Source organism: Salvelinus fontinalis, chromosome 40 (assembly GCF_029448725.1).
Source record: "Salvelinus fontinalis isolate EN_2023a chromosome 40, ASM2944872v1, whole genome shotgun sequence".
Classification (NCBI taxonomy): domain Eukaryota; kingdom Metazoa; phylum Chordata; class Actinopteri; order Salmoniformes; family Salmonidae; genus Salvelinus; species Salvelinus fontinalis.
Window position 1 is genome coordinate 28,588,997 of NC_074704.1, and position 22,502 is coordinate 28,611,498.

Here is a 22,502-nt window from a genome sequence, read left to right on the forward strand (position 1 = left end):
AGAAGGAGGCAGAGAGGAATGAGTCAAAGGTAGACATGGGGAGGTTAAAGTCACCCAGAACTGTGAGAGGTGAGCCGTCCTCAGGAAAGGAGCTTATCAAGGCATCAAGCTCATTGATGAACTCTCCAAGGGAACCTGGAGGGCGATAAATGATAAGGATGTTAAGCTTGAAAGGGCTGGTAACTGTGACAGCATGGAATTCAAAGGAGGCGATAGACAGATGGGTAAGGGGAGAAAGAGAGAATGACCACTTGGGAGAGATGAGGATCCCGGTGCCACCACCCCGCTGACCAGAAGCTCTCGGGGTGTGCGAGAACACGTGGGCAGACGAAGAGAGAGCAGTAGGAGTAGCAGTGTTATCTGTGGTGAGCCATGTTTCCGTCAGTGCCAGGAAGTCGAGGGACTGGAGGGATGCATAGGCTGAGATGAGCTCTGCCTTGTTGGCCGCAGATCGGCAGTTCCAGAGGCTACCGGAGACCTGGAACTCCACGTGGGTCGTGCGGGCTGGGACCACCAGGTTAGGGTGGGCGCGGCCACGCGGTGTGAAGCGTTTGTATTGTCTGTGCAGAGAGGAGAGAACAGGGATAGACAGACACATAGTTGACAGGCTACAGAAGAGGCTACGCTAATGCAAAGACCACCCAGATGGTTAGGGCATGGGCAGTTGATCATGGTTGGAGATACCTGAACATGCAAGTTATAGCAAGCTAATAAAGAGCTACGTTAAGAAATATCCTGTAGTACTGAATTTTATTATTTTGTACAAATCGGTGTAACTCGGGCAGTTGTTGTTGCCATCCTGTACCTGTCCCACAGGTGTGATGTTCAGATGTACCCATCCTGTGCAGGTGTTGTTACATGTGGTCTGCCACTGCGAGGACGATCAGCTGTCCATCCTGTCTCCCTGTAGCGCTGGCTTAGGCATCTCACAGTACAGACATGGTAATTTATTGCCTTGGCAACATCTGCAGTCCTCATGCCTCCTTGCAGCATGCCTAAGGCACGTTCACGCAGATGAGCAGGGACCCTAGGCATCTTTCCTTTGGTGTTTTTCAGTCAGGCCTCTTTAGTGTCCTAAGTTTTCATTACTGTGACCTTAATTGCCTACCGTCTGTAAGCTGTTAGTGTCTTAACGACCGTTCCACAGGTGCATGTTTATTAATTGTTTATGGTTCATTGAACAAGCATGGGAAACAGTGTTTAAACCCTTTACAATGAAGGTCTGTTTAGTTATTTGGATTTTTACAAATTATCTTTGAAAGACAGGGTCCTGTAAGAGAGACATTTCTTTTTTTGCTGAGTTTAGTTATGGATCTTACTCAGTCGTACTTTGTACCTTCTGACCCTGTACCAGATCCAGAACTTGTCTAGTGGCTTGGAGTCAGGCTGTAGGATTTCACATTTCTGCTTTATGCCTCGATCATACCTAGTGTAGTGTTTTTGCGTTTTGGTACACCAGAAGTACAATAACGCTTCGATCACACCAACACTATTATTGAGCAAAATGGAACGCAGCATCATATGTGTGCAGCAAAAGTTTAACATTCACCTTCTGCGACCATTACGCATAGTTTGACGCATACATTGGATTAATAAATCCAACCCTGTGCACCACACAGAATGCACTGAAACTACCTCGCCTAGTTAAATAATGTTTGCCTTGCCAAGTCAGTTAAGAACAAATTCTTACTTAGAATGACGGCCTTCCCCGGCCAAACCCTAACGACTCTGGTCCAATTGTGCACTGCCCTATGGGACTCCCAATCACGGCCGGTTGTGATACAGCCTGGAATCAAACCAGGGTCTGTAGTGACACCTCTAGCACTGAGATGCAGTTCCTTAGACCACTGTCACTCGGGAGCCCATATTACAGCCATTCTTTTTCAGTTAATTTCATACAGGAAGTGGGGAAATATTGGTGACCGACTACAAACATTTTTATTCATACATTTATATTGAAGAATAGATATTTGACATAGGTGACAATGGTTAACAGTCAAAAACCATCTCAGAAGATGTTCACGTGGTAGAGAATGTGGGCATGAAGCTGTGTGTGTGTGTGTGTGTGTGTCTTTCTTCAGACAAGTTGAGTAATAGAATGTGGTGCTTGCCCTTCAAGGATTCCCACAAAAGTAAATTAACATTACTACCCATTAAACATTTTGATGTTGCTTTTCCCTCATGATGAGCTCAAGAGAACCACAGCGATAAATACTGGCTTGATGATTTTCTCTTTAAAAACCACACTTGTGCAGTTATACTAAACACCCAGCATTGCAGAGCAGATTTCTAAAATATGGGCTAAACAGGCTTTGATATGGTAGTTTTCTTCCGTTTGGTGCCTAATTTAATTATGTTTTTTTTTTACATTTAATTAGGCAAGTCAGTTAAGAACAAATTGTTATTTACAATGGCGACTGAGATCCAGTGTCTTAGACCACTGCGCCACTTGGGAGCCCAGATGAACACAACCCAGATAGTTAAATCTTCAAAATTCTGTAATAGGTCTAGACAGGCATACTTGTATGTGTAAAAAAAATATAAAAACTTGGGTATTAGGTACTAAGACATTGTCCTTCAATATTGAAATCATAAACAGCATCCTGAAAACACCCCTTTACAATTGGGGTAATCGTTCAGTAGTTGATGGGAAATACAGTACTATCTATGCAGCAACACAGTAAGTGCTGTAGATTCACACAGAGAAGAGGAAAAAGTGCCTGCGCCGGTCTTCCAGATTAACCTTGTGATGTTCCAAAGTAATTCCTCAACCTACAGAATGATAGGGCACTACCTAAACCAGTGGTGGTACCCTGCCCGAGTACAAGGGCTAGTCAGTGTATCAGCCTACTCTAGCATAGAAGCATAGCACAGTCAAGCTACATGGCAGAGTCATAAGGTACAAATATGTGAAACTGACATATGCTTGATTTTGAGGGTAATGCTTTGTTTCGGTATATATATATATATATATATATATATCTCTGTAGCATTATCAGCAAATTGATACTGGCATCAATGGTACATTTGAAGTAAAAACATGATTACCCTAATGACAGCAACTGGTAGTGTAGAGCTATCATTCATATGCCAACATAAGAAAAATAAGTAATCAACATTTGGATGCCCAGGGGGCTTAAAAGAGAATACATTCGTATTTTTTTTTTTTTTAATCAAAACCTCTTCAGTTCACATACATATAACCGATATGTGCACACACTACAAGTGTCTGATTGAAATGTGAAGCTGTAGCCCCAGCAATGTGTGGATATGTCAAGACAAGCAACTCTTGCAGAGAAAGAAAATAAGACAAATATACAAAAATGTTTACAAAGTAAAAAAGGCAGTACCACACCTCAATCCTTTGTAAGTGTGTGCATATTCTTACAAGGTTTACTTAAAAAAAAAAAGAAGAAAAAAGATCATTGCTGTGAAAAGGCAGTAATAAATAGGGAAGTGGCAGTCTGTTGGCAAGGTGTCAGTGATCCCCTGGTGTGTATGCATTTAAATGTGAGTCTGGGTAAAGCAGTCTATTGATATGTGGGTGGGTCAATCGTCCTTTGAGTGATGCTGGGCGTCCAGGTTGACCACTTGAAGCTCTGTAAGGTTGCTGCTGCTTGACTGCTGACCAATCACCATCTACAGGTGAAAAGGAGAGGGGATTAGGTGACAGTGTAGTTGAGCAGTAGGGTAGTGCTGAGGTAACAGTAGAGTTGTGGTGACAGAGGGACATGGGTGTCCTTACCGGGTGGAGCTGCACTGCTGACACAGGGATCTGAACTGTCCCAGGATGTCCTGTGAGGAACACCTGCGATACAGCGCCTAGTTGGGATGGGGAAAAAACTAATCCAATAAATGAAATCACACACACAAACGAGCCAGTAGGGTAATCGTCTATTGAGGATAATTGACAGCCATCGTCGATAGTGACAACATCATGATATGGCAGACTAAGCTATTTCAACTTCACTGCAGGCCGCCATGCAGTAAAGAGTGGAGTCAGGCAGCACACAGCAGGGTAGTGCATGGGATTGACATTCCGAGAAAAATGCCTATATTCCTATTTGTTATTGCCCATTTCAATAAATGTTATATTTATAGAATGCAAGAGAACAATGTAGACACAGCTAAGAGTTTCACCGAAGCAGCACAAAATATCCGGTCAGAATTATTTGTAATTTTTCTCTAATGTCAGATGATCTGGACCAAAATCCAAAGTCTATTTCTATAGGATTGGACACTCTGGTGTCTTATTGTTTTAATGGCCCAATTGTATATTAATGCATGCTGATTTCTCCTGCCATGCTAGTTGTTTTTGAATGATCTAAAAACTAATAAAAGGGGAGAAAAAAAAAATCTATATTTTTGGGATAACAGTATAGATTTGACTCTACCTGCACCAAAACTTCAATATTTGTTATCCAACAGCTGACTGATCAAAAATTCATGCCCTCTCGTCTCTCTACAGCTGACAGATTGACTATACCAAACATTAGGAACACGTTCCTAATATCGAGTTTCAGCCCCCCCCCCCCGTTTGCCCTCAGAACAGCCACAATTCGTGGGGCATGTACTCTACAAGGTGGACTCCATAATTACATGTGATGAATGTGGGACCAAAATGCTCACATTCTTACTACTTTAATACACCTAAGTGAATTTGTCCAAATACTTTGCCCCCATTTTGTGATGTAATTTCTAAACGGTTCAACCGATATGGATGAAAATACTCTCAAATTATTGACAGTCTGCATTTTAACCTCAGTCATTGTATCATTTCAAATCCAAATGCTGGCGTACATAGCCAAAACAACTAAAAAAAAAGTTGTCACTGTACCAACACTTTGAGCTCACTGTACATCAGCGCCCTGTTAGGGCAGTTGTGGTGTCTGGACTCTGATTGGCTCACCGGGGTCATGGGACTGTGTATGGGCTGTCTGTGGGAAGGTGTTGAGCACGGTCAGACTGCCGTCGCACAACGAGGTTGTAGGTGTGGCGTACATGACAGTGTGGGCGCCGGGGTACATCATGTGACCACCCATCGACGAGGGCACTGAGGACGTGACGATGGTGGTGGGGAGGCTCACTGAATTAGGGAGACGGGACAACAAGGGCAATGAGGGATGCATATCAATATTCTGCACGGTTCTTTCATACAATTATGAATCGTGACTTCAACGTTAAATGTTACTACTTCTACACAGTCATAGTGAAACAAAAACCGATGTTAATAAAGGCAAGTAAGATTAAAAACAGCCTGCATATTACTTGTACTGCAAGTACATGATATTGGACACTTCTCAATTTAACAAATGACCACATGCCTATACTGCAATCAAGCATTTAATAAAATGAGTTCTCTTTGGTTTTCAGATGGAATACTGTTGTTTGATCTCCCCACCTTAGTGACATTGACATTTCTCAGTTGTAGTGCCTTTCACCGTTCTATATCCACCCTTCCAGTGGGATCAACAGCCACATTTATGGCATCAAAACCACTACCTTTGAGTTTGGAAAAACTGTTTCACAACCAAATCTCTATTATTGAAGGGGATCCAGACACCTTTGTGATTGCACATTTTTGAGAAACACACAAAAAGGGAATAAAACATTGCGGATAAAGTTTGGAATGACAATTTCATTTGTACAACAGCTAAAGAACGGCATCACTATACTGAGCGCTTTTCTCTTTTCTAAAATTATGTATTTGTGCTTTTTTTCCTTCGTGTTTTTTCATGGCCCCCATACTACACAACGAGCACGAGGAAGTGATTTGCTGTTTGGGGTACGTTTCTCAAAAACATGTGAAATTACACAAAAACAAAGGTGTCTGAACCCTTCTATAAAACATGTCATTTACATCAAAAGCGAGATTTGGTTGTAAAAAAAGGAAACTTCTCCTTTAATAATTTTAATGTGTATGAACCCTGGATGACTGAACAGGGAGTGCTGTATTGAAGCCACCTCACAGCCATTTTGGTTTCTTTTCTTGTAAAAAAAAAGTTTGGGATGCTTTAGAAATGCATGAACTAAATGTCTACATTCGTTTTTTAACAAGTATATTCTATTAGACACCTTAATGCATACTTTTAAATTATATTATGTGAACTGAACATAAAAAATAAAAAAAATATTCCTTTTTTTTTTTTTTACCTAAAACATAAACCTAATTTTTTAAGGGTACTAATGTATCGGCCCCTACTAAAACAAATAAATACTGAAATATGCCATTTTGACCTTGAAACATTTTAATGAAATACTGTAGAATTCCATTCATTCCTATGGAGGACTGCTCATTCTGGAGAGTACCAATGTGGCGGCCGGTGGTTTCAAAGCCTCTCATTGGTCAATACATAGCATCAGCAATCCAGGGTTTATATACACACATCATTGGTTAATCTTGGTTAAAGGTCAGATTGGATTACCAAATCCAAATGATCAGAATCATTCTAGTTTTTCTGTTTTGAAATACCAGAATCGAACATTTAATCCCATTGCCGAAATCAGAAGAGTTTTGAAAAAAAACTGGGCCCAATAGCGAGAGGGTTTACTCCATCAAAATCAGTCAACGATAAGCAGACCGCCTGCCTTCCCGCCATTGGGCCGACTCCTTGTTAGGGCGGAGACAAGACCAGCTCAAATCAAATACAATTTTATTGGTCACATACACATGGTTAGCAGATAATGCGAGTGTATACAGTATCTCTGCCTATGAGAAGGCAAGGAGAAGCAATTACCATATTGTTAATACCTGTCCAGTCCTTTCAGATCTATAGGAATGCCTAGTGAGGAAGAGCTAGAGCCTAGAGGTCGATTTCACTTGCCACTGCGAAGTAGCACTCATGTCAGTCTCTCCATTTGCCCTCTAGATGGGGCTACTGCTCTGCTACACCAGTCATTCCAGACCCTCCTCCTTGGGATTGGGCCCATCAAGGAGCCCATTTCATTATTACATCAACTTGTAAACAGACTGCTGCTTGTCACGTTTGAGAGTGGGGTAAAAAGCCTACTAGTCATCATATAGCAATTTAACACTTAACATTAAACCCCCCCCATAATACTACTACTATTATTGCATTGCTGTTTACCCCCCTTCAAATCACATTGGCATTATAGTCAAATGGGCTCATAAGCAGACATGCTGCTGTGAGTATATGGTTGTTGTTATTTACCTGTGGAGTTGCTTGTGATGTGGGAGAGGTCACTGTGGCTCACAGAGCTCTGCTGGCTGCTGGGGTGAACCTGAATGGCCTGCAGCTGCTGGCCCATCCCTCCACCTGAGAAAGACGCACACGCACCTAGAGTAAGAATATTAATTTGCCATTCAACCATTTTTGCACACTCATTATAGGAGGCCAAGTTTGCATGTTACCTCTGATAGGGTACATAACTAAAGTTGGGTGGTACATATGAATGGGTTAGTGAAGTGGTGTGTACCAGTTAAGTGGCTGAGCAAGGGTCAACAGACCTACAGAAAAGTAACACAGAATCCCCAATCTATACAGCTGTCAGATATGCTATTTAACACAAAGGTGTTCCATTTTCAGCAGTTGTGATTTTACAAATTAAGTACTTGGGCTACTACTACTGACAATTGTAAAGAATTTCCCCCATTGTTAGCGTACTTTCACTACAGTTCATGAAGATGATGACCAAGTGAGAAAACTGACACGAGCAATGTTCCCGCTAAACTGCGCGTGTCTACACAGTAGCCCCGGGACTGCTGAGCAGAAGAAATATTAGCCCACTGAGAGAAGCACAAGATTAAACTTCACTCGACTTTCTAGCGTTTTCCCTGTCAGTTAACACCATCAATACGGGTTCCTTTTACTGTGGCGATTGTGATCGAATCAAAGCAATACTAGCCACTTTTTCACGCGACATACAGAAACAAAACAAACTACGCGAGAGATTTTGTTGTAGTCAGAACGCATCATCATAGGATTCTATTCTATTGACACACATGACTCAGCCCGTGCTCTACACAGACCGATGCGGAATAACCTATCAGAGCTGCAGTAGGCCTATATGCGAATAGACCATTGCCTTACAGTATATGGATCTGTGCAGTTTACTTTGAATTGGACTGTGTTTACAGCACGAGTAGATGTGCTCGTCTTGAGATCAAAGCGAGAGCTGCATGGAGCCATGTGTGTAATTTGTCTGATTCTCTGTAATAATAGTATGGGATTGATAATGCATTTTATTTTGTAAAAGTGGTTTATTGGATCAAACACCACAACATTTTCAGTCACCTCCTTATCTGAAGGACAAGTGGATATGCAGGTTAATGTCAAACCCTGCATGTTTTATCATGGAATGTAGGCCTACATTGACCATTACACATTGGCAGCTACTGTAGGCTGAATGATTGAACAGCTATTTCTGTGTTCATTTTATGGGATGCATTTTCTCCATTGTTTATGGTAGGCCAAAACTAACTTAAAGTGGCTACAGCCTCAGTGTTCACAGTAAACGCGAGCTGGAAGTTGCACAGAATTTTCACAACATTCAAGTGTAGAGAAAAAAAAGTGAGGGTACATTGGACACAAGTGTGGAACTTTCAACTCACTCTTTTCGCTGTCCGCTAAGACAACTGATAAAACTCTGGGGGTTACTTTTAGCCCTGCTCAAAAATAACTTAGGGCGTCGACTTTCCTTTTTCTTGTGATAAGAGGTTAGAGCCCCGCCCCGCACACACACCCATTCAGTAACAAACACTGACCAGTGAACAGACTAAAATATCCTCTTTCCTATATTCCTGTCCCTATCTACACACTGACTTAGCTACTCCTCCCGCTCCTTGTCCCTAAAATATAGCTCCCGTTTACCCTTCCATGAGTCCTTATTATCCATCCTCATTGCCTCCCTTTGTCCCGTCAACAAATGAGTCCTCTCCTGTGACTGCTTGCAAGCAGAGCACCATATTTAAATCTCATAAGGAGTTAAGTCAAACATGCATTCTCACTGCATTGTAAATGTTAGTATTTTTGCCTTTATCGCAATGTAAAGAGAGACTACAGCCCAGGCCCAAACAAACATACAGAGAGAGACTGAGATGCAGAGAGAGTAGAGGTCGACCGATTATGATTTTTCAACACCGATAACGATTTATTGGAGGACTAAAAAAAGCTGATACCGATTTAAAAAATAATAATAATAAAATAAATAAAAAAAGTCAGATTTTTATATATACATTGGGGAGAACAAGTATTTGATACACTGCCGATTTTGCAGGTTTTCCTACTTACAAAGCATGTAGAGGTCTGTAATTTTTTATCATAGGTACACTTCAACTGTGAGAGACGGAATCTAAAACAAAAATCCAGAAAATCACATTGTATGATTTTTAAGTAATTCATTTGCATTTTATTGCATGACACTGTGCCCGGCCCGCCACAGGAGTCGCTAGAGCGCCATGAGACAAGAATATCCCTGCCGGCCAAACCCTCCCTAACCCAGACGACGCTGGGCCAATTTTGCGCCGCCCCATGGGCCCCGGTCACAGCCGGCCGCTACAGAGCCTGAACCCAGAATCTCTGGTGGCACAGCACTGCCCCGGGAGGCCCCAAGATTGATTGATTGTTTTTTATAAGATAAGTTTAATGCTAGCTAGCAACTTACCGTGGCTCCTTGCTGCACACGCGTAACAGGTAGTCAAGCCTGCCACGCAGTCTCCTCGTGGAGTGCAATGTAATCGGCCATTATCGGTGTCCAAAAATGCAGATTGTTATGAAAACTTGAAATCGGCCCCAAGTAATCGCCCATTCCGATTAATCGGTTGACCTCTAATAGAGAGACAGTGAGGTAAAGACAAACCTCGAAAAGCACACTAACAGACAGGCATAGATATTGGGAGAAACAGTTTTGAACAGCGACAAGAGGTAGCTACAGAGAAATGGGATCCTAGATGCAAACAAACTGGGCTCAATTTGGAGACATTCGACACAAACTTCAACAGAGTGAGAGACGCATGCAGACAGAGGAAGACAGACCCTAATTCCCAAATCAACCCCTTGGTTGATCGGAGAAGATTGGATGCATGTAACAAAATAGTGGATAGTTAAGGCAGAATCGTCTAAAAAAAATAACAAAATTGGTTAAGCTGTACACTAAAGGCGGCTGCGGTCGTACAGAGAATAAATTAAATCATTGAAGATAATTTGTTGTGCAGACCATTCCCCCCCCCCCCCATTAAGTCAGAATTGTTGCCCTATTGCTTGCCAAAAGTATAGGAGCTAGGGGTTGATTTGCAATTCAGGGAGAGTTGATGCTCGGAAGTATCGTGGCAAGGAAACAAAACGTGGCGGGGTGAAGAAGCCCCTGACCTGTGAGCAAGACAGTTGCAGGTAGGCGGAGCAGGGTGGTCTGCTGGCCGTGCCCTGCGGTGGTGATGCTGGTCTGGGCCAAGGGGCCCTGGAGGGCCTGCAGCTGACTGAGTGGAATGGTGTGCGTGCCAGGGGGAAGCATTGCGCCTAGAGGACGCGCAGAGAAGATTAGCGGTGCACAGGTCTCACGCAGTGGAACCGGGGCAATAGACCAAGAAAACACACAACACAGCGAGAAAGACAAAGAAAAGATAGAGGGTAAACGGACATAGCCACACAAACAAAAAAAGCCACATAAAACACAGCATCACCGACAAAACGTACTCAAAACGCAGACAGAACAAAGCCTCAGACAAAATACAGACAGTGTCACAGAAGAATGTACAACCACAGACAACCTCACAAACAAAACACTCAGTCAAAACACAGCCAAACCACATGCAAACACACAGCCAAAAAGCCCCAGAGGATTTTAAAATGTTATTGGGGTGCAATATTCTCTCAACCAATTAAAAAAAAAAAAAAAAGGGCAATTCTGAAACGAACAATTCAGCAGGGTGAATAGAAGTAAATAAAGTTGGATGCAACGCGGATAAATCAAGCCAATAAGGTGGGTAAATGTTTTTTTTTTTTTTTTAAACTGACACTGCCCTCACTCACCGGACATGAGGGTGAACCCTCCAGGTAGCATGACGCTCGTTGACGTGGCCGAGGTCTTCAGCACCGTGCTGGTGGCACTGTGAGTATTGATGCCCGCCGAGACCTGCCAGCAGGTGGCAGGGATGCTGTTCTGCAAGTGCATGGCCACGGAGGAGGTGGTGGAGGAAGAAGACGTCGACATGGGTTGGGTGTTGACACCGGAAGGCAGATTGGCCATGGTGAACGTCGACTTCATCATGTCCTGAGAAATGGAGAAAGCAGGAGAGATATTTACAATATTGATCTGTTATCAGTGCATTTGGAGAGAATCTTTACTTATGTAGCTTAAGATATTTAGATCATTTGATAGCCAAATGTGTACAGATAAGGGGATGTACCAAACAAATGTATTTGCGTTCTCTCATGCCGAGAAACATTGCAGGTAAATAATGCACTCTGTCCATCAGTCAGCACACTGAGTGTTTTTAGATTTGACAAGTTGCTGATACATGTCAAGGATTCCATCAAAGGGCTAAGCTTCAACTCCTGGAGTAGTTTGTGAGCAAGCTGGTGTGCTAACTAGCTTTATGAAAATCAAGCAAAGCAGATTTGAGTCTGGGGATGGGAGAGACAGCGATGACGAGATGAGAGAAAATGTTCCATTTTGACCAAACAATGCTGGAAAATAATTGAGGCGTAGGACCCCTCACTTGAACTGGCAAAGTACCAAAGAAAATAATTAAATATGCTTATGTAGAACGCCAAGATCAAAGCCGCTTGCTTTGGTAGCAATTGTCAAGTAAAAAAATATATACTGGGGCGGAGCTAGCATGTTGGAGTGAACGGCTGCGTGTGAGGCTCCTGCAACTTTTTTGCGAAATAATCTAACTTAACCTACTTTATGATACTTTTTACAACAAACGTTTCTTTCTAATACAACATCGTAACTTTCTGTGTAAAAATGCCGAGTAATAAGCGACCAAAGGACAATAAATCCACATCGGAGGCCTACTCCACACCAAACAACGAGACAGTCATGGCGGAAGGCACAGGCAACAACGTGACACTTAAAGAACTTACCCAGGCTTTGGGAGAACTACGTGTTGCTTTAGCTGAGGATCTTAAGGCTACTATTGCTGAACTGGACACCAAAATCGAGGGCACCATTCGAGCGGTCGCTTCGCAGGGCCAGAGTATTGCGGACCTTGAGAGGGCTTCTGAATTCAGCGCTGGTAGGATCGACGAGTTAGAGAAGCTGTGCTCGTCACTACAGGGTACTGTGCAGAGGCTTTCTGTGAAAGTGGTCGACCTGGAGGGCCGTTCCAGACGTAATAACCTTCGCGTTGTTGGTCTGGCAGAGGGGGTAGAGGCGGGCTCTCGCCCCACCGACTTCTTCGCCAAGCTATTAAAGGATGCAATGGGATCGGACGTTTTGGCTTCGGACCCCCAGCTGGACCGTGCACATCGCGCCCCTGTCCCAGTGCCTGGACCGGGTCAACGCCCTCGCCCAGTAATCATCTGTTGTCACAGTTTCAAGACCAAGGATCTTATCCTGCGCGAGGCCCGAATGAGGGGCAACCTGTTACATAAAGGGCACCCCTTCCGTGTCTATGATGATTATGCGCCCGATGTGGCAAAGGACCGTGGCGGCTACAGAGATGTCATGGCCAAACTCTACAAACTCCATCTTCGCCCAGCCTTGCTCTTCCCTGCAAGACTAAGAATTACCCCGCCCTCTGGTGAGAAGATGTGGCTCTCCTCGGTTTTGGACGCAGAGAAGTTTATCCGGGAACATACGCCAATCCCCCGTACAGGTTAGAGTGCCTTGTCATTGTGTGTTAGGGTCTGCTCATGGAATCGAATCCATACTAAACCATAACGGGTGAAACCGTATTGAACGGTCTCAACAAGGGCTACCGAACATGTAAGATGCTGTGGAGGGCGGTCTTGGCTCTCAATTAAAGTCACTTTCATTCTGGCTGTGTTCAGAGCGATGCCTATTTAGGATGCCTTCCAGGTTTGATCATTGACACTTTCGGATGAATATACTTAAATTCCCCCCATTTTTTTTGTTTCGTTATTTATTTTTTAATTCTTACATTTATTGTTATTACAATACCATTTATTTAAAGCTTGCAGGGGACTGGGGGTGATGGTGGGGAAGGGGCAGACAGACACCTGGATAGCAAGTGGATGTTTTGTGCCGTTCTGCCTTTGATATAGCCGAGGGCCGCTCTCCCGATTAGATCCCCACCAGCCCTCTGTAGTGTCTAGGTAGGTGTGCGTACATATAATTATTATTTGTACTTTATAATTATTTTCTCTTAGCATGTTACTATTATGTATGTGTATATTTTAAATTAGTGTAGATTATTACTCTGGGGCATGAATGTTTCTGTATGTATGGGTATATGCGCATATGTATGGGTGTGTGTATATGTATATATGTATATTTTTAAATATATACCTTTATATGTATTTTTGGGGATGTGTGTGTGTATGTGTTTGTATGTATGTATGTGTGTGTGTGTATGTGTATGTATGTATATATGTATATATATGTGTGTATACGTATGTATGTATGTATGTATATGTATATATATATATATATGTATATGGGTAAGTATGTGTATGTGTGTGTATGTATACATGTATATAACCTTTTTATTTATTTATTTTCTGACTGGGGGATACGTTTAATTTAGAAAAATTCTTGTTTCCGATCTAACCCACAATATGTAAATGTACGGCTGTCTAAGTTGGTTGCTGATGGTTCATGTTTAGACCGGCAGTGCTTAGCAAAATAATCTTGTGATGCTATATCTTGCTTATCTCAGGGATAGATAGACCCAAGATGACGCTTAAGTGCGCAATATGTTAAGGTTGAAACTTATTCTCTTTAGGTTTATTAGATGCTAATTGGACACTTTATTCGCGGGAGCCTCCTCAGTTCATATGTTAGTAGAAGTTCTAGGATAGTGAGAGGTGAACGTACAGTTGGGATTTTATTTCTGTTTCACCTCTTGTTCGAGGTCGCGCCGTGCTTTCTTGGCATCGGCCAGACAATGTGTTTATTATTTTTATTTTTATTTTATTTTCTCTCCTATTTGTGTATGCCTGTTAAAGGTGGGTTGGGCGGGGGGGTAAATAGTGGGGAAAGTAGGGGAACAGGGTGGGAAGTAAAGGGGCTTGCAGGGGGGGAGGGGCTGGTTGGATACTGCTCGGGTGTAGCTGCTACATATGCTGATCATGATGGTTTGGTGCGCTTTCTTACCTTTTTATTGAGTTACAAGTTATGCAGGCCACCATAGGAACTACAAATGAGAGGGGGGCGGGGCTCACATTCACTTCCTGGAATGTCAGGGGCCTAAACGAACCAATTAAGAGAGGCAAGGTCCTAGCCCACTTGAAAGCACTCTCGTCTGATATTATATTTTTGCAAGAAACCCATCTGAAAAATAATGCTCACAGCAGACTTAAATGTAGGTGGGTGGGGCAAGTGTATCACTCTAACTTCTCTGCCAAAACGAGAGGCACAGCGATTCTGGTACGGAAAGGAATTCCCTTTCTACATAAAACCACTATTGTGGATAAAGAGGGTCGTTATGTGATCGTAATAGGAGAGATCCACTCTACTTCTGTAACTCTACTAAATATCTATGGGCCAAACATTGATAACCCCTCTTTTTTCAAAAGAGTCCTTGCCCTGATTCCAGATATCTCCCATACTAACCTGATCATTGGAGGGGACCTTAACTGCGTGCTAGACCAATATTTGGACAGATCCTCTACCCGGCGAACCCCCACCTCCTATTCAAGTGAATTCTTGAATATCTACATAAAGAATTCTAACTTATTTGATATATGGAGGATCACTAACCCTACGGGCAGGGAATACTCCTTTCACTCTCATGTTCACAATGTTTATACTCGAATTGACTACTTTTTGGTTGATGCTAAACTACTCCCCTATACCTGTAATGTGAAGTATCATGATATTATAATCTCGGACCACAGTCCACTCACCTTCTCCCTGAGATTGGGTGACATGGTACCAAACGAGAGGGACTGGAGGTTAAATCCTCAGCTCCTCACAGAACCAACATTCTGTGAACATCTTAAAGACCAAATAACATTTTTCTTTGATACCAACGACAACACAGAGACTTCCCCAGCATTACTGTGGGAAACACTTAAGGCTTATTTGAGAGGCTGTATCATCTCCTATCAGACTGCCAGGAGTAGGCAAAACAAGGGAAAATTGGTAGAACTGGAGGGACAAATTCACTTACTGGATAGGGAGAATGCTAGACATCCATCTATGGAGAAACATAAAAAAATTACCTCTTTAAAATTTGAATATAATCAGACTCTCTCAGCTAAAATTGCTAAATCTTTTCTCTACGCCAAGCAAAAATATTTTGAGTTTGGTGACAAACCACACAAATTACTCGCCAGACAACTTCGAAAAATTGTGAGTGACCGAATGATTCACAAAGTTAAGTCTGCATCTGGGGAATTACTCTCTTCCCCCAAAGACAGATTCCGTCAGTTTTATGAGACTCTATATGCATCTAAAGCCGATTCTAACCCCTTAATTATGCAAAACTTTTTGGATGACTGTAATCTTCCTGCCCTGAACCAGGAAGATTCTAACTTCCTGAATAAGGAAATATCTCTTGAAGAAATTCGAGAAACAATCAAAACTCTAAAGAGTGGCAAGACCCCGGGCCCAGATGGATACCCGGGTGAATTCTATAAAACATTCAGCAACATGCTCTCTCCCTACCTGCACAAAATGTTGGTTCAGTCCAGAGAGGATGGAGCTCTCCCATCTACTTTGGATGAAGCATTCATTACAGTTATACATAAGAAGGGTAAAGATCCGGAAGAGGTAGGGTCGTACAGACCAATATCCCTCCTCAATACAGACCAAAAGATTTTAGCAAAAACCCTGGCTAACAGGCTTAGCACTTTAATTGGCAAACTGGTCCATTCGGACCAGACCGGCTTTATCCCGAACAGAAACTCATTCTTCAATCTCAGGCGCCTCTTCAACATTATGTATTCTCAGAGGTTACCAAACATGGACCTTGCCGTTATATCTCTTGACGCCGAGAAGGCTTTTGACCAAGTTGAGTGGTCCTATCTATTCAAAGTCCTACATAAATTTAATATTGGAGATGGGTTCATAAATTGGATCCAGCTTTTATATAGGAACCCCTGTGCGAGAATACTCACTAACCAATCACTGTTGCCCCGATTTAACCTCTACAGAGGGACAAGGCAGGGTTGTGCGCTGTCTCCTATGCTCTTCGCCCTAATCATTGAACCTCTCGCTCAGACGATTAGATCTGATGCAGCAATACACGGCTATAATACTAAAGATACTCTAAATAAGATTTCCCTATACGCAGATGACATTCTCCTCTATGTAACAGAACCCCAAGCTAGTATTCCAGCTATTCTTGATGTGATTAATTTGTTTGGTACCTTCTCGGGATACAGAATAAATTGGAACAAGAGTGAATTAATGCCCATACGGTTACAAAACACCTCCTGGCTAGAACATCTTCCACTTAAGTTATCTTCAGAAAAATTTACCTATCTAGGAATTGTAGTTACCAAACAATATCCCTTACTATTTAAAGAGAATTTCCCCTCGCTGATGCAAAAACTAAAAACAAACATACAATTTTGGAGAACTCTCCCAATTTCTCTGCTCGGAAGAATTAATGCCATTAAAATGGTCTTCCTCCCACAACTGCTCTACCTATACCAGAACATCCCAGTATTCATACCTAAATCCTTTCATAAACAACTGGACTCAATTATCAATCCTTTCATCTGGGATTATAAAACACACAGGATAGGTAAAAAACACCTCTGCAAATCCAAGATGGAAGGAGGATTGTCTCTCCCAAATTTTATATTTTATTATTGGGCCGCTAACCTCCGTGCGGTTACGTTTTTGCTGGATGACGCACGTCCGTCACCCACCTGGCTTAGTATGGAGCGTGAGGAGTGTCACCCCTTCTCTATTGGTGCTGTGATTTTGTCGCCTGTCAATCTGGAGAGGTCACTTTATCGTAACAATCCTATTATACATAGCACAGTCCGAATCTGGAAGCAAATTAAAACCCACTTTGAGCTTAGACCAATGTCATTCATGCTCCCTGTTGCCAGGAACCCCTCCTTTGCCCCCTCCAACCTTGATAACACCTTTGAGCAATGGGGAGAGTTGGGGATTTATATATAGAAGGGACCTTTGCTTCCTTTGAGTTGCTGAGGGAAACTTATAATCTTCCCAGAAATAACTTTTTCAGATACCTACAAATCAGAGACTATGTTAGGAAACACCTCCCAACATTTGGGAACGCTAAGCCTTCCATGTTTGACGGATGCATAAAAACATCCCCCACCTCAGACAAACTGATATCTCATTTATATGACTCTTTTCAATCGGTTAGCACACCCTCTACAGAGGCCATTAAGGCAAAATGGGAGGAAGAACTAGGGACTGACATTTCGATGGCAGACTGGGAAGATAGCTTGGAGTATATCCACACCTGCTCCATTAACTCCAGACATCGGCTCATACAATTCAAGGTATTACACAGATTACACTATTCCAAAACCAAACTGCATAGGATATTTCCTGATACATCCCCTTTGTGTGATAAATGTCAGGCTGCACAGGGTACACTTCTCCACTGCTTTGCCCTATGCTCTAGCTTGCATGGTTACTGGTGTGGAATTTTTAGGATCCTCTCTGAAGTTCTGGAGACTTCAATTGACCCAGACCCGCTTCTGATAATCCTGGGAGTGTCTGATTCCCTAATCGGACTAACCAACCCCCAAAAACAACTCATCTCTTACAGTCTCATTTCGGCAAAAAAACTAATCTTGTTGTTCTGGAAAAAGAGGGAAGCGCCCACTACCAAATTATGGCTCAGCGAATTGGCAAACACTGTACACTTAGAAAGGATTAGATATATTCTGAACAATAAATTATTAACATTTGATCAGATCTGGCAGCCTTTCCTCTCTTACTTGGACCATTCGGCGCTGTGAATTTGTACTTTTTAACGCACTCTCCATTGTAATATTTTAATCCACCTCTGGGCAGCACGTGCTGGCACCGCCACCCGAGCAGCGGGGAGGGGTATAAGGGGAAGGGATAAAGGGGGGGAGGGACAAAGGGGGGAATAAGGGGGGGGTGACACCCACCCTCTTTCTTTCTACCTGTCCTTGTTTTGTATGTCTTGTTTTGTAATAATTGTTTTGTACCCAGAACTCTGGATCTTTTTATTTCTGTCTGCTCTTTTATGTTTAGTTAAAAATTGTATACCTGCCTTTCATACCTATACACCATTCCTGTGTGTGTTCAATAAAAATATTTGAACGAAAAATATATACTGTCCGTAAAATGTATATAGTATGTATAAGTTGAAAGTAGAAGCCTAAGTATTGTTGTCCATTAGTTTACTCCAATTAGGGGATAATATACCTTGCATTCAAAAAGTATTCAGACCCTTTTTCCAATTTTGTTCCGTTACAGCCTTATTCTAACGGATTAAATTAAACGCTTTCCTCAATCTACACACAATACCCGATAACGACAAAGCAAAAACAGGTTTAGAAATGTTTGCTCATTTATTTTTAAACAGAAATACCTTATTTACATAAGTATTCAAACCCTTTGCTGTGAGACTCTAAATTGATCTCCGGTGCATCCTGTTTCCATTGATCATCCTTGAGAGGTTTCTACAACTTGATTGGAGTCCACCTGTGGTAAATTCAACTGATTGTACATGGTTTGGAAAAGCCACACACACCTGTCCTCCATGCTTCATGGTGGGAACCAAATTTGGACAAATTTGGACTCAGACCAAACGGACAGATTTCCACTGGTCTAATATCAATTGTTCATGTTTTTTTGGCCCAAGAAAGTCAACCACGAAGGCCTGATTCACGCAGTCTCCTCTGAACAGTTGATACTCAAATGTGTCTGTTACTTGAACTCTGAAGCATTTTTTGGGTTGTGCAATTTCTGAGGCTGGTAACTAATGAACTTATCCTCTGCAGCAGAGATAACTCTGGGTCTTCATCTTAAAGTAATGGACTGTTTTTTCTCTTTGCTTATTTGAGCCGTTCTTGCCATAATATGGACTTTGTCTTTTACCAAATAGGGCTATTATTTTCTTTTAACAAGGCACACCTGTTAATTGAAATGCATTCCAGATGACTACCTCATGAAGCTGGTTTTAGAGAATGCCAAGAGTGTGCAAAGCTGTCATCAAGGCAAAAGGTGGCTACTTTGAAGAATCTCAAATATATTTTAACACTTTTGGTTCCATGTGTGTTATTTCTTAGTTTGATGTATTCACTATTCGACAATGTAGAAAATAGTACAAATAAAGAAACCCTGGAATGAGTAGGTGTCCAAACTTTTGACTGGTACTGTACACACAAATATGGGGGATTGGAAATGATGCAGACAATTACATTGTGTCTATCTGCAATATTAAAGCTGATTTACCCCCTAAAAAAGATACTGAACAAAAAAATAAACACAACATGGAGTGTTAGTTTCATGAGCTGAAATACAAGATCCCAGAAATGTTCCATACGCACAAAAAGTGTCTCTCTCAAATGTTGGGCATAAGTTTATTTACAAACCTGTTGGTGAGCAATTCTCTAAGTATTTCTGTGTAATAAAGCTATTTTATAGGGGGGGGGGGGGACTCTGCCCAGCCATGTAAAATCTATAGATTAGGGATAAATTAATTTAATTAAATTGACTGACTTCCTTCTATAAACTAACTCAGTAAAATCTTTGAAATTGTTGCATGTTGCTTTTATATTTTTGTTCAGTAGTGTAGATCAGGGTTAATCAAACTCATTCCATGGAAGTCCTAGTGTCTGCAGGTTTTTGTTTTTTTTCCTTTCAATTAAGCCCTAGACCACCAGGTGGGGACTTCCTTACTAATTAGTAGTGATGCACCGATGACATTTTTGACCTATACCAATATCTTCCTTGCGCCCCCCCCTCCCTTTTTTTTTTGCGGCCTTTTAAGTATTCTAGTACAGTTAAATAGTTAACACACACACACACACGGTCGCAGCGGTCTAAGGCACTGCATCTCAGTGCAAGAGGCAGCACTAGAGTCATTGGTTCGAATCCAGGCTGTATCACATCCGGCCGTGATTGGGAGTCCAATAGGGCGATGCACAATTGGCCCAGCGTTGTCGGGGTTTGGCCGTCATTGTAAATAAGAATTTGTTCTTAACTGACTTGCCTAGTTAAATAAAAGGTTACTTAAACACACACAGCAAAAAGTTAGTTTGCATTTACACATGTCCCCATGTTCTTCCCCAAAAACATAACAAAACAACAAACTATATAGCTAGGTGTCATCCAAAATAACCCTAATTTATAGGACAGTTCTTATTTGATTAATGGTGGTCGGACCCATCTATGTGAAGCTAGGCACAATAAGGATTAGCCACATAGTGGACGTTGTGGTTAGCCTTCAAAATAAAAGTATGGCATAATTATATTTGTATACATTTGCATCACTGTCAAATACATACTTTTTACATACTTTTTTTAAAAGGCAAATCGCAAATTTCACTATTGTGGCTAATCCTTATTGTGGCTAGCTTCACAACACATATCCCGGTCCGGTCGAGCCTAGCCAGAGGAAGCTAGCTGGCTGCTTATAACGTTAGCTATTTATTTTCATGAACTGAAGTAAAATTTCAATAGGCGAACAAAAATACTTACAAGGATTCATAAATCATTGCTAAGAATGAAAATAACTGCAGTTTCTACTGGTCATTGTTTTCAGGCTGATTGTATTGGTGCTAGCTAGCTAACGTTACCAAACTAAAGCTAGCTACCCCAGAAGTTGCGGTCAAACAAATTATGCTTTATTACGAACGCGGTATTGTAAACACATTGTTCGTGGCTGGTGTTTGCAGACTTTTTGTACAGCTTTGACAGTGCCTCTATCTTTTTTGACACGCAAAGACCCAAACGGCGTTCCATAGTATGTAGTGAAGCTAATAGCAGTGATGCTATTACTGTGTAACTCCGGTAGGGCAACATCTGAAAAATAGCGCACTTGGTAGTGTGTACTGGTGCTCCTCCAGTCGGCGAAAGCCAACATCACCCACGACAGAGAACGGTTGATTGTCAAGGGCAAAGAATCCCATTATCTTGGTTTTAATGGATTTCGCCTTTGAGTTGTCTCGCTGAAATGTTATTACTCTTTCAAATGACTGCTCGACTTGTCGACCGCTCGATCCACACAGCAGACATAGTGGGCTAGGTTAGGAATGCTGTGTTGCACGTGTAGCGCTACATTTTACGTGGTGCCATTATGTTATGTAACTACATTATATAGGTATGCACGTCAGCTTTGACATCGTTTTTTCACATCGGCGTTAACCTGTTGGGGATGGGGGCGCTGTTTAGACTATTTATGCTAATGTGGCTAATTTTTTAAACGGCTTCCCACAAAATCCTTGATCGTACAATATGCATATTATTATTATTATTGGATAGAAAACAGTCTATAGTTTCTATAGGAGTTGAAATTTTGTCTCTAAGTGGAACAGAGCCCATTCTACAGCAATTTCCCTGACATGGAGTCAGATTTGAGAAATGTTGGCCACTTTTCTGAAGTCATTTAAAAGGGCACTGTCGTTGCTATGACTATACGGACACTTCTTACGTCTTCCCCTGGATGCCTTTACGTGATGACGATTCCAACGGGCTCGATTGCTCGTTCACAGGCCCTACAAATGAAAAAAACCTTTAGCTAGCAAGTCTTTTCTTGCTGCGTAACGCGCGTGGAAGACACCGACCCTCTCCTGTTCCAAGCGTTAGTTTAGCCTGTTATATTTCTCCGGTCATCTTTTCACTCGTTATAGGAGTTAAAAACATCATAAGGTAGTTAATTTAAAGCGTTTTATAGCAATTTATATCCGTTTAGTGCGATTTTGGGACATTTATTTTTGCAACGATGTGAAAAGTTGGGCATGCTTTTCAGTTCATCCCGAACTCAGTTGACATTTCCACATGGCAAGAGGACAGCTTTCCACCAAAAGACGATTTCTCCCAAGAAAGGATCCTTTGCCCAAGATACTGATGGAAGAACAGCTCAAGGTAGGACATTTTTATTATGATAAATCGTGTTTCTGTCGAAACATTTTAGTGGCTTAGGACGCCATGTTTTTTGACGTAGCTTCGCTTGGCGCAAACTGTATTGAAAAGTAAGGATAAATTAAAAAATGTAATAACGCAATTGTATTAAGAATTAAATTGTCTATCAATCCCTGTCCACCCTATATTTTTTAGTCACGTTTATGAGTATTTATGTATAAGAGTAGATCACTGTCTAAGTGGCGCAAGGACATTTTCTTTACCAGCTTGTCTACATTTCACATTGTCTAACCATGATTTTGGTGGCTAAATATAAACATTTTCGATCAAACTGTATATGCATGTTGTAATGTGATGTTACA

The 22,502-nt window shown here is 41.8% G+C and overlaps 1 protein-coding gene across 4 annotated transcripts in view; it reads right to left on the reverse strand.

Annotated features, from left to right (window-relative positions):
• Positions 1-1,919: 1,919 nt before the first annotated feature.
• LOC129839343 (serum response factor-like) overlaps positions 1,920-22,502 on the reverse strand; it is a 36,721-nt gene continuing 16,138 nt past the window's right edge. The window contains exons 3-8 of one of the 4 annotated variants that reach the window (XM_055906709.1): positions 10,989-11,229; positions 10,329-10,475; positions 7,173-7,277; positions 4,910-5,086; positions 3,746-3,822; positions 1,920-3,639 (exon numbers count right to left, since the gene is read on the reverse strand). In XM_055906709.1, the coding sequence (XP_055762684.1) occupies positions 3,550-3,639; positions 3,746-3,822; positions 4,910-5,086; positions 7,173-7,277; positions 10,329-10,475; positions 10,989-11,229 (837 nt within the window). In that variant the 3' untranslated portion in view covers positions 1,920-3,549. Of the gene's footprint in view, positions 3,640-3,745; positions 3,823-4,909; positions 5,087-7,172; positions 7,299-10,328; positions 10,476-10,988; positions 11,230-22,502 lie in introns of all 4 variants that reach the window. The other 3 variants (XM_055906712.1, XM_055906710.1, XM_055906711.1) reach the window with 3 other exon arrangements.